Source organism: Cryptomeria japonica, chromosome 9, assembly GCF_030272615.1.
Source record: "Cryptomeria japonica chromosome 9, Sugi_1.0, whole genome shotgun sequence".
Classification (NCBI taxonomy): domain Eukaryota; kingdom Viridiplantae; phylum Streptophyta; class Pinopsida; order Cupressales; family Cupressaceae; genus Cryptomeria; species Cryptomeria japonica.
Window position 1 is genome coordinate 419,681,734 of NC_081413.1, and position 16,100 is coordinate 419,697,833.

At 37.0% G+C, this 16,100-nt stretch overlaps 1 protein-coding gene across 2 annotated transcripts in view; it reads left to right on the forward strand.

Annotated features, from left to right (window-relative positions):
- Positions 1–16,100, forward strand: part of LOC131073405 (kinesin-like protein KIN-6) — a 211,335-nt gene that overhangs the window by 97,786 nt on the left and 97,449 nt on the right. For both annotated transcript variants that reach the window (XM_059211091.1, XM_058009856.2), the window contains 6 exons: positions 5,076–5,169; positions 5,390–5,625; positions 6,219–6,503; positions 6,638–6,863; positions 6,979–7,121; positions 7,232–8,078. In XM_059211091.1, coding sequence (XP_059067074.1) covers positions 5,076–5,169; positions 5,390–5,625; positions 6,219–6,503; positions 6,638–6,863; positions 6,979–7,121; positions 7,232–8,078 — 1,831 coding nt within the window. The remainder of the gene's footprint in view (positions 1–5,075; positions 5,170–5,389; positions 5,626–6,218; positions 6,504–6,637; positions 6,864–6,978; positions 7,122–7,231; positions 8,079–16,100) is intronic.

Below are 16,100 nucleotides of genomic sequence, written 5' to 3' on the forward strand. Positions count from 1 at the left end.
TAAAAATCGGTTTTGTGACAGAGATTTTCCCCTTTGTAAAGCAATTTTAGAATTGCATTGTTCTTCCCCATTTTCCCTCTTTACTTGTATTCAGGATTTTAAATCCCGATTACAAGTTGGATGAAAATAATTGTTCTTCCCTTAGGGATAAAAGATTTAACCATCTTTTGTTGAAATTCCAAGTTGCAAAGATGAGAAATACCCATCCTTTCAAAACCGGGTTTTTGGAACCGATTGCATGTTGAAAGTTCTTCCCATTTTCTTGAAGATGATCTTCCCAAAATCTTTTCATATTCATTTCCATCATCCGTACATAACATTCATACCATTTCATCCACTCATTTCACACCTTCATTCATTTTCCCCATTAAAAGTCTACCTGCAGTCAGCCATCCAAAACCCGAAATTGGTCCAAAATGCATTCAAAAAACACTTGAAAATGAGTTCTAAAGGTCCAATTACAAATGCAAACTTTTAGTTACCCATTACACATATGAAGTTGCATGTTTGTTCCCCACAATTGCAAGTTAATGCTCTTGTTTATCCCACACATGTAATGCAACTTCCAAAACTTGAAATTCACTTGTGAGCCCATTTTTGCATCAATTTCTCTCTTCCCTTGTGAGTCCGGTTTGCACACACGATCTACCAAATCAATGGATTAAGGAATGGGCCTTATTTTGCAAGCAAATTTCAAGAATGAAGGATGATACAAAGAAGAAATACAACAACAATTCATGGTTGAGAGCATAAAATGCTTCCAAGACAAAGATGGTCATGACATGAAAAGAGGAAGGCAGCCCGTTCCCTCTTGAAAAGCTAGTACTACCCCAAGCAAGAAGACAAGGATGCAAGTTCCTATTCCAGTTCAAGATGTCTTTACCAATCCAGAATACTTCAAGTTCTAGCATCCTGAAGCGACATGAAGATCATCACAGACAAAGGATGATGCAGTTAGAGTCATGTCTTTAGACACATGGAATAGTTTTAGTTATGCATTTGTAATTTTGTTTTGACAAGTTACATGTAAAAGTATTTTTTGTAAAATGCAAGTTACACATTACTTGCACTTTTGTAATTACATGTAAGACAACTACAAGTTGTGTCCAATTAGGACTGTAGTTGGAATAAGTCTTAGTTAGTTATTGAATGAGTCTTGGTGGTTGAGGGAATCTCTCAAGTTAGTTAGGATCCTCCCATCTTTTTCTCAAGGCTCCTCTTCTATAAATACTGGAGGAGTCTATTGTAATCTTTATCTTTTGGAAAGCAAGCAAAAACTCTGCCAAATTTACAGCAAGAAGTCTTTGAGCTTATGTATGTGAATTGAAAGTTTTGAAGAATAATAAAGAAGGATTATTCAAGTTTTGAGTCTTTGAGCTACATGTTTGAGTTTGAATCTTTTTATTTCTTCCATGCAAAGTGTTTCTAAAGGAGCTTAGTCTAATCTGATTTGAAGTCTTTGAGCTGCAAGTAGAGAAGATTAATTAAAATAGGAAAATCTCTAGAAGGAGCAGCAAGTCTTTGAGCTTGCGTCTATTCTTGAGGAAAAATTATTGTTTGATAAGAAATAACAGCAAGTCTTTGAGCTTGCATTAGTTCTTGTCTTTGTGTTGAAAGAATAGATTATTCCAGTCTTTGAGCTGTTGTCTTTTATTCGTTGTAAAATTTAGTATGGCAAAGGGTAGATAGGACTTCCAATAGTCAAGTCTTTGAGCTTGATATTGTTGTCCCATCCCGAAGGAAGTGACGGGAGTCTTTGAGCTTTCAGGAAACTTCATTTCCTTTCTCTCGTTTTCATTTGAAGTTGTTACCATTATTATACATTTTCTTGCTATCACTTTTCTAAGGAGAGAAAAGGATATAGGCTTCCTTGAAGAAAGAAGGAAGATTGCTGTCCCATCTTGTTTTTATTTCAGTTTTAGATAGATAGGGGGAGCCTTCCCTTAATTAGGAGAGTTTCATACTCACACACTGTGGTCGAATCCACAATTTTGTTTGCTTTCACGAGTGTACAAAATTTTCAACCAACACATTCAACATCCATCTTTTTTCTATCAATAGTAAAATGATTGTATCAGAGAACTATTGGGTTGCATCTTGTACTTGTTTTGCAATAATAAGAGGGGATGGTGTGACTTAAACTAATATGTAAAGATTATAACCTCTGCTTTAGAAGGGATGTATAGATACACTTTTTGCATCATGTTTGCCTTTATTACAATGCATGCTTTGAAGTGAATCGAATCCATAACGAGGACAATGATTGTTAATATAATATGTGAATCCAATTTAGATCCACGAACTCTACGCCCAACACTAGCACTGCCATTGCCACTCAAGGTTGAAGATTTTCCATCTCTTCTCTTTGCCTCTTTTTTAGTTCTTTGTGGTGTTCAAAGGTCTGCAATTGGCTTCATACTTTGTGCAAAATTTCGATAGGTGCTTTTGAGGACACTTAAGCATCTTAATGGAATTTGTGTAAGGTGACATTTCTTTCGGTTAATACCTCCCCCAAGCATTTTTTTTTGCAATATACAGAAGTTAATATCCTCTCTTTGCCTGAGGGATAGCATGTTCCTAAAGGGTTGTTTTTGATTGGGCCAACATCAAAACAATTTTTAATTCTTCCCCGCCCTCGGGGCCGGCACAAGGAAAAATTATCCGGGTCACCACAAAACATTAATGTTATGTCCAGAGTCCCTTAAAATAGTAGGGCAAATCCTAGATTCTGCATATATGTCCAAACGAGATGGGCCGGACCATACACAAACAAAGAACAGAGATTTATCACATCACTTGTTGGGAGAGTAAGTGACCCCTGGCAACGGCCTAAAATATGGTATCCTGCTCAGCTTAGTTCTATACGTCACATGTTTCCTATGCATGCAGGGGTGGGTGGGAGGACTATGCTCGGGAGGTTGGTAGGTAGGTATCCGGGTAGACCCCTATATTCATTGCGTCCCAAGCAAGTGATTGAGGACCAAGCGATCGAAAGTGAATCCATATTCTAGATAGCAAGTTAGAGTCTTTCTGAATTCGGAGTGATAGGAGCTGCTGTTGGAAGCATTCATCCCCCGAGCGACCCAACTTATGAATGGTATTGGTTCTTTGATTCGTCCTGAGAGGGTAGCCATCAGAGCATGCCTTGATCCATGCCTAAAGCGAACGGGAACCATGAAATACCCATCGATCGAGGATGCCCTGATAGGAGATAATCCTTAGCGAGGATGCCAACAGTGCCCTCAGGTGCCCATAAGCTGTAAAAGGGTTGAGGATGCTGACAGTGCCCTCAAGCAATGAGGGTGCTAGGGTTGATCTCGTGAGAGGATGCCGACAGTGCCCTCCAGATAAAAGACCAAAAACCCAGAGGATGCCGACAGTGGCCTCCACAGATTAACGAGTAGTCCAAGACTTGAAGACGGGCAGAGATTCTGATCTACCTCCATTATATCGATCGGAGCCAGCTACTGAAGCACTTGGAAGAAGGGTTTCAAAAACCACGAAGTAAACCGGGCAACTATAGCCTCCCACCCACCCAACTAGAATCCCCCCCTATAGTTGGGTGGCTGGGAGGAATAGTGATGGGGATGGGTGGGGGGCCCAACGATAGGGCCTACACTGTAATAAAAAAATTAATTAACATTTAGGATTTCTAGTTAAATTAAGATAAGAAAAGTTTGAAAAAGTTAAAAAGCTAGGGTTGCAGCCATAACATTAAAGAATATTATTGCTCATAAAAATGATTATCAAAGCTAGGGTTTCTTTTCGTAAAAATCAGAAATGTAGAATAAAAATGAAATTTAAAATAACAAAAAAAAAGATTAAAAATACAAAATTTGCTCTTCAAACTTGCCTGAGATTGATTATGACTTGTCACAAATCAACAACGGGGTTTCGTAAATGCTTTGAAGGATCCTTAAGATGCACAAGACTGCTACAAACCTGATCAAATGGAACTCTATCAATATTTCTTGCTCAGCATTGTTCACTGATTTTTTCTGTCATGGGATGTAATTTTCTTTCAAATACTTTTATTTCTTCTTCTTGTGCTTGCAAATGTAATTAGTGTGCTTTTAGAGTTCAGGTTATTAGGTTTTGTGTTTTTTTTTTTTGCTTTTTAATAATTTTTTAATTGTTGTCTTTTATTTGTAAACATTGATCGAGTATGCCCATCAAGACTCGTTGAGTACTTGGGTCACGAGTGCCTTGCCTTGTTTTGAGTCACTTGCCTCACGACTTGCCGAGTTTGGTAACATTGATATGTGTGTGTGTGTGCACGCGTGCGCGCACGCTTGTGTGTGTGTTTATATGTTTTTGATTGAATCTGCAAACTGAAGCCAAACTAGGATTCGTAACATATTTTTTCCTGTATCCAAATCAGGGATATATTTTATATTTTGTGTTTTATAATTTTCAGAGCAAGTTGTCAAAACTCTTTCTTTTGGAATTGCAGAAAGCTATGACAGTTCTTCCAACTTTCTTTGCTTCTAGTGATTCATATGATTTCATTCCTCAGCCTTAGCTTTAATAGGGTATGTACCAAATATGGTGTGACTACTTTTCTGGATTGACAAAAATGAGGGATTACATGAAGTTGGGAGTTGATGGAGCTTTTGTTTCAATTGTACTTGATAACTACAAGGAATTACAGAAAACAATAGTAACATGTACCATTTTGGTTTTCCTAGTCACTTGTCAAGTTATTACATCCTCTATTCTGAGTACTATGTTTGAAATGTATGGTGTTTGCCAAAATTAAAGAAGGTGTGATTCATTGTTTGTACATGTGCTTTGAGATTTCACATTTGTATCTAGTTTTTGAATTCTCTCTCTGTCTCTTTCTCTGTCTGTCCGTCTCTTTCTCTTTCTCTCTCACTGTGTCTGTCTGTCTGTCTGTCTATATATATATATATATTTGTGTTAATGTTGTTGGTCAATGATAATAAGCAGCTTTACTCATTTGTTGCTTATTCTATCTCATTATTGTTTTACAGGCACTGCAATATTTTGTAGGTAACTTGTGTTAAGTAGCTTAACTTTGTGGTGGCTTGTTCTATCTCAATATTATTTTCCAGAATTTGCAATTGAAGCATGGTAAGGGACTGTCAAACAGCCAAGCTTTAGTACGGAGGACAATGGGGGACAAAGTAAATGTGGAAGATGCTGTAGGTGAGGTTTAAAAGTAAATTCATGTGATTTGGTATTTGATAACTATTGTTGAAATTTTGAATATATGGTATCATGCTTCTGGTGAGATTTTGATTTGGTATGCATACATCTCAGCAAAATTCAAATATTTTTGTATTTGATGCTTTTGAATGATGTTATGGTGTTTTTATGTTGATACCTTCGATGTGATGCTGCTATTGGGGTCTTTCTATGATGACAGCTATTGTGAAAGATACAAATGCTTCTTGCAGCCTTTCGCCTGTGGATGCCCCTTGTGAAGGCAAAGAGCAAATACATATCAGGGACCCTTCTCCACTACTTTTCACTGAAGAAGAATTGAGAGAGAAAATATCTGTGAAGGTTGATGAACAACTTAAAGAGAGAGAAGAAAGACTTCTGGCAGCATATGAAACAGCTTTATCTAATGTGCTGAAAGATCACCAACTAAAAGTGAAGGTAACGAGTTAGATTTCTTCATAAAGGTGGAGCTACTGAAAAATGCTCCTATTGGCTTGGAATATCACTGCAACCATTGTTAATCCTTATTGATGGAGTTATTGAAAAATGCTACTATTGGCTTGAATTTGTTTCATGATATATGTGACTCTATTTTAGATTACATGCAGTTTTTTTGAATGTTAAAATATTTGTCAGATTGTGAGATAATCGTGTCAACCTGCTCTAACAACTAGTGCCACTGTTAGTATGACAATCTCTAATTTGAACATTATATAACAAAGAAGTATTCTATATGATGTTTTGTATCTGACCATTGGTGTGTTTTTGGAATCCTTTATTGGTTTTGATTGTATTCAATATAATGAGTGAACTTACAACACTAATAACAGGCTAATTTGATCGGTATTTAACATGCAGAAACTGTTTGGATGATCTTTATTCAAGGAACAAATGAATTAGTGATCTTTATGATACAGAAATTAGTAATTGATAACAGTTGTGGCAAAAGTGCCCTATTTGATTTAATGAATTGAGTTTTATAATGAATTTTAATTCTGATGTTCTTTTAACTACCTTTTCTTTCTTAGCAGATGATGAAAAAGAACAGTGAAGGGCTTGAAGTAGAGCTTAAAAAAGAGAGAGAACATTGTTTGGAGCTATTAAACGAAATAGCAATGTTAAAGGAATGCTGTGCTTCCTTGGAACATGAAAATGGGAACTTACAGATAGCTCTTATATCTGGGAACATAATATCGAATTCTGGATCTGAATATGAGAATTCAAAACCATTCCTTATACCCCAAGATGTTGGCTGTCAGAAAATTGTCAAAGCTGAACCAGTGATAAGGAGTGATTGCAATAGTAACACATTATTGGTAAGCCATGTTAGAATTAGAGATATTGATTTAATGTTGTAGTGCATATTCCTTTGCAGGTTTTTACATCTGGCTTTATGAGTTCCTTGGTATGGGACATTTTTATAATAACGTACTCTATGGATTTGTTACAGGTGGTAGAAGGTGAAGCGGAAGTGATTAGTAACAGTTCTCAGGCCTGTATCACAGTTGATGAAGAGGAAGAATCTTGTACATGTTTAGAGAACAATGAAACTGGTGATGTCAATTGTGATACATCATTGTCAGTCAATAATAAATCTGGTTGTTTGAGTGGTGATGGCTTCAAAACTTTTCAAATTGTTGCTTTTCATGAGGAGGATACAACTCAGCCATGCAAAGGTGAAGTTATCTTTTCAGGTTTGATCGATGAATGTTCTAGAATCTAAGTTAGAAGGATAGATTTTTAGTTCTATTTAAGCTAATGTACCATTATTGAATAAAATGTTATGGACAGGTCTTGTGGAGAATAAACAAAATGCCATATCAAAATTTGAAGAAACAATATCTCCTCTGGTCTTGGAAGCTTGTCACAATCAAAATAACCTTTCACACAAGAGAGATGAGAAAATAGAAGAAGAAAATGTTAATACTTTGTTGGTGAGTATATCAAGTTTATTATGGCATTTTTATATTCTGTTGTTATTTTATGGTTTATAATATTTTGTTTAATTAGAATTGCAGCAACTCATGGTATGAGTAATGTTCAGGTATGGAGAAATGCATGCAAATCACTTGCAGAAGAGGGGCAGAGTTGTGTAAGTGGTGCAAATAAATGTCTTAAAGAGGATTCAGACAATTTAACTGAAATAAACAAGAATGATAATGCAGATATAATATCAGCGAATAATTCCTTGGAAAAATTCAATGTTGACCTTGTTGAAGGTGCTGAAGTTGACCAATCTCAAAACAGCAAGATGATTGAGATATGCGACTCAGTTCCAAATGCTAAGTGTCGTACATGTAATGAAGTCAATGAAATTCTGAAAGAGGATTTAGAAAGTTTATCTCAAATCAATAATAAAGAGAGCATTGATGTTGTATCGGGGACTAATACTTTTTCAGGATTCAGTCTTGTAGACCTTGAAGTGAAAGGTGCTGAGATAGGTGTGTTTGAGAATGGAAAGGAGACACATGAAGAAGAGAAGATTTGTGTTACTGGTAAAGAAAATAGAGTTCTTGAAGATGATGCAAATAATTCGATAGAAACCAACAAGAAAGATAAACTTGATAATTTATCAAATGCCACTACTTTGGAGAACTTCAATGTTGACCTTATTGAAGGTGCTGAAGTCGACAGATCGGAAAACAGCAACAAAATAGAGATATGTAACTCAGTTACAGATAAGGAGCTTTATGCACGGAACGGAGTCAAAGAAATTGTGGAAGAGAATGTAGAAAATGTACCTCCAACCAATGAGAAAGAGAACATTGATAATATATTAGGGGCTAATAATTTGGCAAAATTCAGTGTAGTTCCTGTTGAAAATGCTGATATTGGATCAGTTCAAAACAAAAAGGAAAGTGAGACACATCAAGATCCTAACCATTTTTCAGGTAAGCAGCTAGTTTTATTTGTTTTGAATCAGTTATGCTTCCATATTTTTTTATTTTGCTGCATGTAATATGGTTTCCCATTTTGCTATGCAATGTTATGTTCTGAGAGCAAAAACAATTAGCGATGATTAAGATATGGTGCTAGGAATATTTTATCATATATTCAAAATATAATTTGCAGGCAGAAACGTATAAATAATATTACAGGACCGGTTATCGTAATTGCAATTAAAATGCTGATAATGAAAGCATTATATCAAATACAAACTGGTCTTTAATGTTGATAATGAAAGCATTATATCAAATACAAACTGGTCTTTTATAGTCTGGAAAAAAGTTACTGAATATGCCACTTTGTTGTGTTTACACATGTTTTCTATATGGATATGAGTATGATCAATCATGAACATGGATCAAATATGGTGGTCACTTGTACACAAAATTATGGCAAACTAGAAGCTGCATGAGATACATTTAGATTTGGTGACTGTTTATTTGTTTTTTAGGACACCTTGAACACAGAATAAAATACTAAGTATTCTATCCTCTCTTGAACAAAGAAACCTCATATTCTAAATAATATTATCAAATAAGGCAACTCCAAGGTTTACAATACGAAGAATCGACTTTAAATTGTTAGATAGACTCAAGTTATGATGTGATAATGCTGGTAATCAATAAGGGACTTACGCTTATGAACATAGCTGGAATGTGGAATCTAACTTCTTTTACTTGGAAAATAAAAGACAAAGGATGTAGGTTTTGAAAAATCTAGGCTAACACATAGCAATATAAGAAATAATTATTGACTTGATGAAACCAAACCAAGTTTTGCTTTGCCACGAGGAAACAACTACACAAAGATGCTGCAATCTCTTAAGGATAAGCGAATAATTTTCATATCACTTATGCACGCCAACATCTTGAACAATGAGCATAAGGCGGTTGAAGTTAAGCTTTAGATAAGTTCAATCTAACCCTGCTCTGCAATTTGCAATCAATTAATTACAAATGGCATTGGATATATAGGCTTCACCATTAATCAACAATAAGTTCTTCCATTCAACTAATCAACAAATAAAAGTTGAGAAGTAGAGACCATGCAAAATATTGAAATAGCACACAAAATCAACCATATTCTCAATGAAAATAGAATGTTTATTCCATCAAGCTTTGGCAACAATCTTTTTTCCTCCTCTACTCTACTTCTAATCTTTTTGGCTACTAACTATTAACCTTTACAAATGAGAGAACTGAGTCTTATACAGAGGTCTCATTACAATTCAATGGCTCCACTTGCTTCAATATGAATGGCCAAGATTTAATAATAAAACCCTAATTAGGGTTAGTTACAACCAAAGAAATGGGACTCGGACTCGGCAAGGCGGACTCGAACTCGGACTCGGACTCGGGACTCGGCGTCAGACTCGGCTCCAGACTTGGCTGGACTCGGGAAAGTGAAAAACTCAAGAAATTTAGAGATTTTTAAAGATTTAAAACTTGTTTCAGACACCCTTTATTGAATACACCTTAAAGACACAAAAACATCATTAAACTCGGCTCATTTGATTACATACACAAGTATACATCAATCACATAAGCATAAACGCAAATTGTAGCTGAAGAAAATAAGAAACATAGATATATAAATATTGTCAAATGTATACAATATTACAAAACTCATGGAATAAAAAATCCATGTCATCATATGATCATCATCAAATGTTTCATACAAATACCAAAGGTAAATAGTAAAACTAAATACAACTACAAGTGTACAAGCCTATGGCTGAGATGGCCGTGCACCCTCTCGCCCTCGCCCCCTGCGAAGGCGTTTAAAGTAGGTCCTGGATGATTCAGCAGCCATAGTTGCTCCCCGTGACACCATGCCGTGCTCACCAACATCAGGAACGACTGTGTCATGCTCACCAACATCAGGAACAGCTGTGTCACTCCGAGTCTCAGTATTTCCTGTCTCTGCTGGTGTTCTCTGCTCCTCCTCTACCATGGCTACAGCCTCAGCCTCTATATCTACCTGGTCGATCCAATCAATGTCATCATCACTAAATACAACTGTAGGAGTCCCAGGAGCTGTCTGATTCTCATTGGCCCACTCTGCTTCAAGATCAACCTCATCTAGAATGATAGGAGACATGTCAACTGTTGCATTCTTTCTCATTCTCAGGCGGAGGTTGTAGTGAACAAAGACGAGATCATTCATCTTCTCCACAGATAATCTATTGCGCCTCTTGGAGTGTATGTGCTCAAACATACTCCAATTGCGCTCACAACCTGATGCGCTGCATGGTTGGCTCAAGATACGAATGGCCAACTTCTTAACATTTGGTGTCTCTGGGCCAAAAAAGTTCCACCAATGATCTGAGTTTGAAATGAGAAAAATAAATAAAATCAGTCTCACTCATGAACTCATTTAACAGTTTACAATATAGTATTGAATACAACTAAAATTAAGCCTAACAATTTATTTTTACCTGGCATCATAGTTGTTCTAGCGTGTTTGGCGACAGGACGAGAGAAGGTCTCCCCTTGTGCATCTGAGAACATCTGTAGCTCTCGAAAAAGGTCTATCTGAGAAGTACCGGCAGGTCCCATCTTCTCCATGATTGCATATAGCCCATTAAGGACCTCCGCATCAACCTTGAAAGAAGGGATAAAACGGAATGCCGGATTCAGATAATAGGCTGCCGCATGGATGGGCCTATGTAGCTGATGATGCCATCTCCTATCATTGATCTCCCAAATGGGACCATACTTGCTCTCATCTGCTCCATAGACGAATTTGATGGCCTCCTTCGCCCTATCCATGCCCTCATATATATAGCCCATTGCGGGCTTATCTCCATCCGCAACTCGCAACAAAACCACCAAGGGCTTAACAAACTGCAAAATTGAAAATATTGTGTAATTTAGAAAAATGAGCAAATAAGAGAATACATATAATAACTTATAAAACATGAAGCTAAATTGTAGAATTTATAAAAAAATTACCTTCACTATCTCATCACAAGGGACCCAAAAGCCTTGCTCATCAAAAATGCAGTCTGCCATCTCTATCCCTGCAGGGGTGGTAGCATAGGATGAGGAAGACCACTCCTCACCAACAATCATACGTCTCAAGGCAGGCTTAGACCTAAGCATGGACTGCAATGTGAGGAAGTTTGTGGCAAATCTTGTGATTCCTGGACGATGCAACTCCTTCTGCTCTGTGTATTGTCTCATAAGAGCCAACACCCATGAATGATTATATACAAATTTGCAGACATTTCTTGCCCTTTCTACACATCTCTTGACCCATGGGATTTTTCCAATATCCTCCAACATGAGGTCAATGCAATGAGCAGCACATGGAGTCCAAACTATAGATGGGTGCCTCTCCATCAATAGTCTACCTGCAGCAACATAATTTGTTGCATTGTAAATTGTAATTAATGGAGGTACAAACTACAAGATAGTAATTAATTTGCAAACAAAATTAGTTTGTAATCAAAAGTTTACCCGCAGCAACATAATTTGCTGCATTGTCGGTCACCACCTCTACCACGTTCTCCTCACCCACATCTTCAATCACCTCCTCTATCTGCTCACATAGGTAGGTGGCATTCTTGCAATGGGCGGAGGCATCAATGGACTTGATGAAAACGGTGCCCCCTGAAATAAAAAAATAAAGCTAGGTCAATGATCATTCAATAAACCATTAGATAAAAAATAAAAAATTAAAGACTATATGAAACTAAAATTAATCAATCACCTGCGGAAGAAACAAGAAAATTAAGGAGAGTTCTATTTCTCCTATCCGTCCAACCATCAGTCATGATGGTGCAACCTTTAGTGCTCCATATGTGGCGTTGTTCATCTAAATCCTGTTTCACATCATCCACCATTTGAGACAAAATGGGTCCCCTCAAATCACTCTCACTAGGGGCTTTGAACCCCGCCCCACATATGGTAATGGCATCAACCATTTGTTGCCAATAAGGAGACCTGTCACAAAGAAACTCAATGGGATAAGTTAAGTATAAAAATTCAATGAGATAAGTTAAGTATAAAAATTAAAACAATCAAAGTTATCAAACATAAAAGTAAAACATTCACCTGGCTACAAAGAATGGAATACAGCTGTAGCTCCAAAACCTGCCAATTGCCATTTTAGCAGCATCATGGACCTCCTTGTTCCAACCTATGCCCTCAAGCGACGGTTGGGACCCAGGAGTAGTGCGAGGCACAAAGAAGGAATCCAACCTAGATTTACGAATCCTAGGTCCAATGGTAACATTCCCACTATGACTACTAGTGGTAGGAGCATGAGAAGTGGCGGTGGCAGTGGCACTGCCACTTATAGAAGCAGAAGCAGAAACGGAAGCACCAGCAGTAGCAAACTGAGTGGGACGATATGGAGGTAAGGAAGAAGGGCCTCCAACACAACCTAATTGTGTCCCTCTTCCTAAAACTGTCTCTCTCCCAATGGCCGCTCGATCCTCCTTTTGTTTCTTTTTTCTTTCAATCTCCTCAACCATTACATAACAATCATGTATGGCCTCAGAGACTGCTTTTAGGCATGGTTCGGCATCATGTCCACGCACACCAGCAATATGGTATTTCAGCCTATATATACCTCCATGGAATATTGTTTTGCAAAACATACATTTTGTTTGCCCCTTTCCTTGCCCTGGAAAATCCTCATGATATTTCCAAGTAGGGTCCTTTCTCATGGGGGGTCTAGAAGCCGAAGTAGACATTTTAGGATAGTTTTGTGAAAGTTGAAGTTGAGGCAAATAATAAAGTGAAGTTTGCAGCAATAAAACATTACAAATACAAAATAAAATTAATACATACATTCAAAAAAACTAAAGTAGGGTTTGTAAATTTTTTTTAAAAAAAATTGTAGGGTTTGTCAAACCCTACAATTTAAAAAAAAAAAAATTTACAAACCCTACATACAACCCTACATAGTACAACTACATACTACATGCTACATACAAATTAAAAACATACAAAAGATCTTGCATACAAGAAAATGTAAAACTTTCAAAATAAATGAATAGAAAATGGAATTTTTGCATATAAGAAACAAAATAATGTTAAAAAAAACAATCATGCCTCTTACAACAAGCTTGAAATGAGCTGCAAACTCTTCCTATCCAACTCTTGATGCACCAAATCGAAACACAATGTAGCTCCAATGTGAAAAATTGAAGAAAACTTGAGCTTCCTCCTTGCTGGTTTTTCTTCTATGCACCCTTGTTTTTCTTCCCAACTCACTTTACTCTTCCTTTTTTTGCAAGTGAATGAAATGAAAGTCACTTTTAGGGCTAGAAGACAATTAACATTAAAAAACGGATTTAAAAAAACTTTACAAACTATTTTTTTTTAGACTTTTTATTTGCTGCCAACGTCGGTCGAGTCCAGGGCTCGGGACTCGCCGAGTTTGGCGATTTTGGGCCAAAATCGCCAACTCGGCGAGTCCGGCGAGTTTAGCCTCCAGACTCGGCCGAGTCCGAGTCCGAGCCCCTGGGACTCGTTTGGTCTGACTCGGACCCGGACTCGCTGAGTTTAGGCGATTTCGGGCGAGTCCCGTTTCTCTGGTTACAACTAATTTCTGTTCGACCAATGAGAAAATTACATTGTATTGGACACACATCCTTCCTTAAATATGGACCAATGAATAATGAGGTTAGGTGCATTGAATAATATTTGATGTAGCGCCATGTGTCACTTGCTGCATTGGATGAGTTAGGTTCAATGAACTTGGACATGCTGACGTGGAATCTCTTAATTGATTGATGATGAATAGGTGCTACCTCATCATGCTTGTCTTGTAAATCATCACAAAGAAGTATTTTGTGTTGGGGCAATATTTCTTGATACTCAACATTTACAAGTCTGGTGTAATGATGATGGGTCATATTACCAAATTGTATCATCTTTTGGTGATCAATCCTTATAACTTTTATTAACTCTTTTGAAACTATCCTTCATCCTTGATCACACTCACTTTTCATCTTCATACTCAGGAATCTTCCTTGTGATGTTTTTCACCTTAAACATCCTACCTTTGCTCGATAGTCCTTGGTCTTGAAATGTGGAACTATTGGTGTACGTTTTATCATTCACCAAACATTAGAATAAAATGCCAAAGACACTCTATCCTCTCTTGAACAAAATCACCACATATGCTAAGATTGCGACAAAATCATATGGTGATTCAAAGTTTTCTTTTGTCAGATCTTAACATGTTAATAAGCTCAATGGGGGTTGTGATATGCTAGTAATACACAAAGGGACTTACGCTTGGCTCGTTCAATTCACTATGAAGATCTAGGCAATGGAGCTCTATCGATTGGGTCTTGGATCATGGACTTCAAGAAAATTGAAAAGGAGATAAGGGTTTAGAAGTTCTAATCTATTCCTAAGAATTCAAGAGACGGTATTGACTAGGTGAAACCAATAACAACGCTTTGCTTCGCCACACTAGGACAACTACACAAAGTGGGTGCAACCTTCAAGGGGTGTGCCAATGATTTCACATCGTGAATAACTACCATCAAATCGAACAATATTCGTCTAGATAGAAGTTAAACATCCACAAAGTAGGCTCAGACTAACTTTACACAATGAACAAAAATCATTTGTTCATCAAAAGTATGAGCGGAAGTTTCAACATAAATCAATACTTAGCGGATCTTGCATTCGTCTAACATACATGAAATAAAATCTAAACTATGATGAGGGATAAGAGCCATGCAAACTCCAAAATAAGAGAAGTAATCAACATCAATTTAAACAATGCATTACTTATCACTTTGGCAGTCGTAAACAACAATTTGTTTATCTCAACTTGTTTTGTAACATGCTCCCATGATTTACAAATGAGGGGTGAGCTCAATTTATAGGCTCGTCAATTACAATTCAATGGCCAAGATTGATTTCGAATCAACGATCGAGATTACAAAATAAAACCCTAATTAGGGTTTGTTACAACTAACTATCCCTCGACCAATGAGAAAATTACATTTGGGGACACTTGTGTAATGTCCCCACTTCTCTAGTTGCCATCCAGATGCTTAGGTTCACCTGTTACCCATCTCCATAGGTGAAATTCAGTGTTGGGAGATGATTGGTTAGCCAAAGGGGACATTTTCTTAGACATGATTTGCTTTGGTGAATCATTAATAATAAATCTTTATAATTTTATGTTATAAAGTTACTCTTTCTAAAAATAGAAAAAGTTAATAAAAGTAACTTATAAGTTACTATTTAATTTAATAAGTGACTATTTAAAAAGTTAAATGACCCTTCTCCTAGGCAAAGCAATAACTTAATAAGTGGTACGAACTTCATGATCGGGACCCCTCATAAACTTGGTGCCACTTTCAAGAGAGAAAAGATTCCATTGGAATCTAAGTTTGATGCCTCCAAGGGGTTCGATTTGGGGAATGATGGCATAAGTTGGGATTGTGGACTCATTTTTGAACATTCTTGGATTATTTTCTTCATCTTCATAGCTGGAGCTATTCTGCAAATTCAGATCTGCAGGTTTTGGTAAGGATTTGGGAACAAAATCTCCCATATTCTCATAGGTTGGACGTAGCTCCTACCTGATTTGGCACTATTTTCAGTAATTTAGATCATTGGAGGACCAAATTGGGTAATTTATCAGCTGAGACAACAAGGAAAGGGTTTGGACAGCAAATATTGATCAGATTGGAGAGTTTTACAGCAAGTTTTCCTCTCCTAAATGCCAGCTGTACCATTCTAGGGCTAGCTGTACCTTCCCTACTTGCCTGGAATTCATAAAAAAAAAATTGAAGGGTTTTACTTGGGAATTTTTGTACAAATCTCATTGTCAGCATTAGGAATAAAGATTGGAATCATTCTTTCAGGCTTGTGATGTCACTGGAGAGAGATAGGAGCAAATCAGTGTGGAAAATTGCCCATTTTCAGTGAAGTCTCTTGGGGGTTTGAAGGAAACAGCAATAGTTTGGTCTATTTATGTTAGATTTG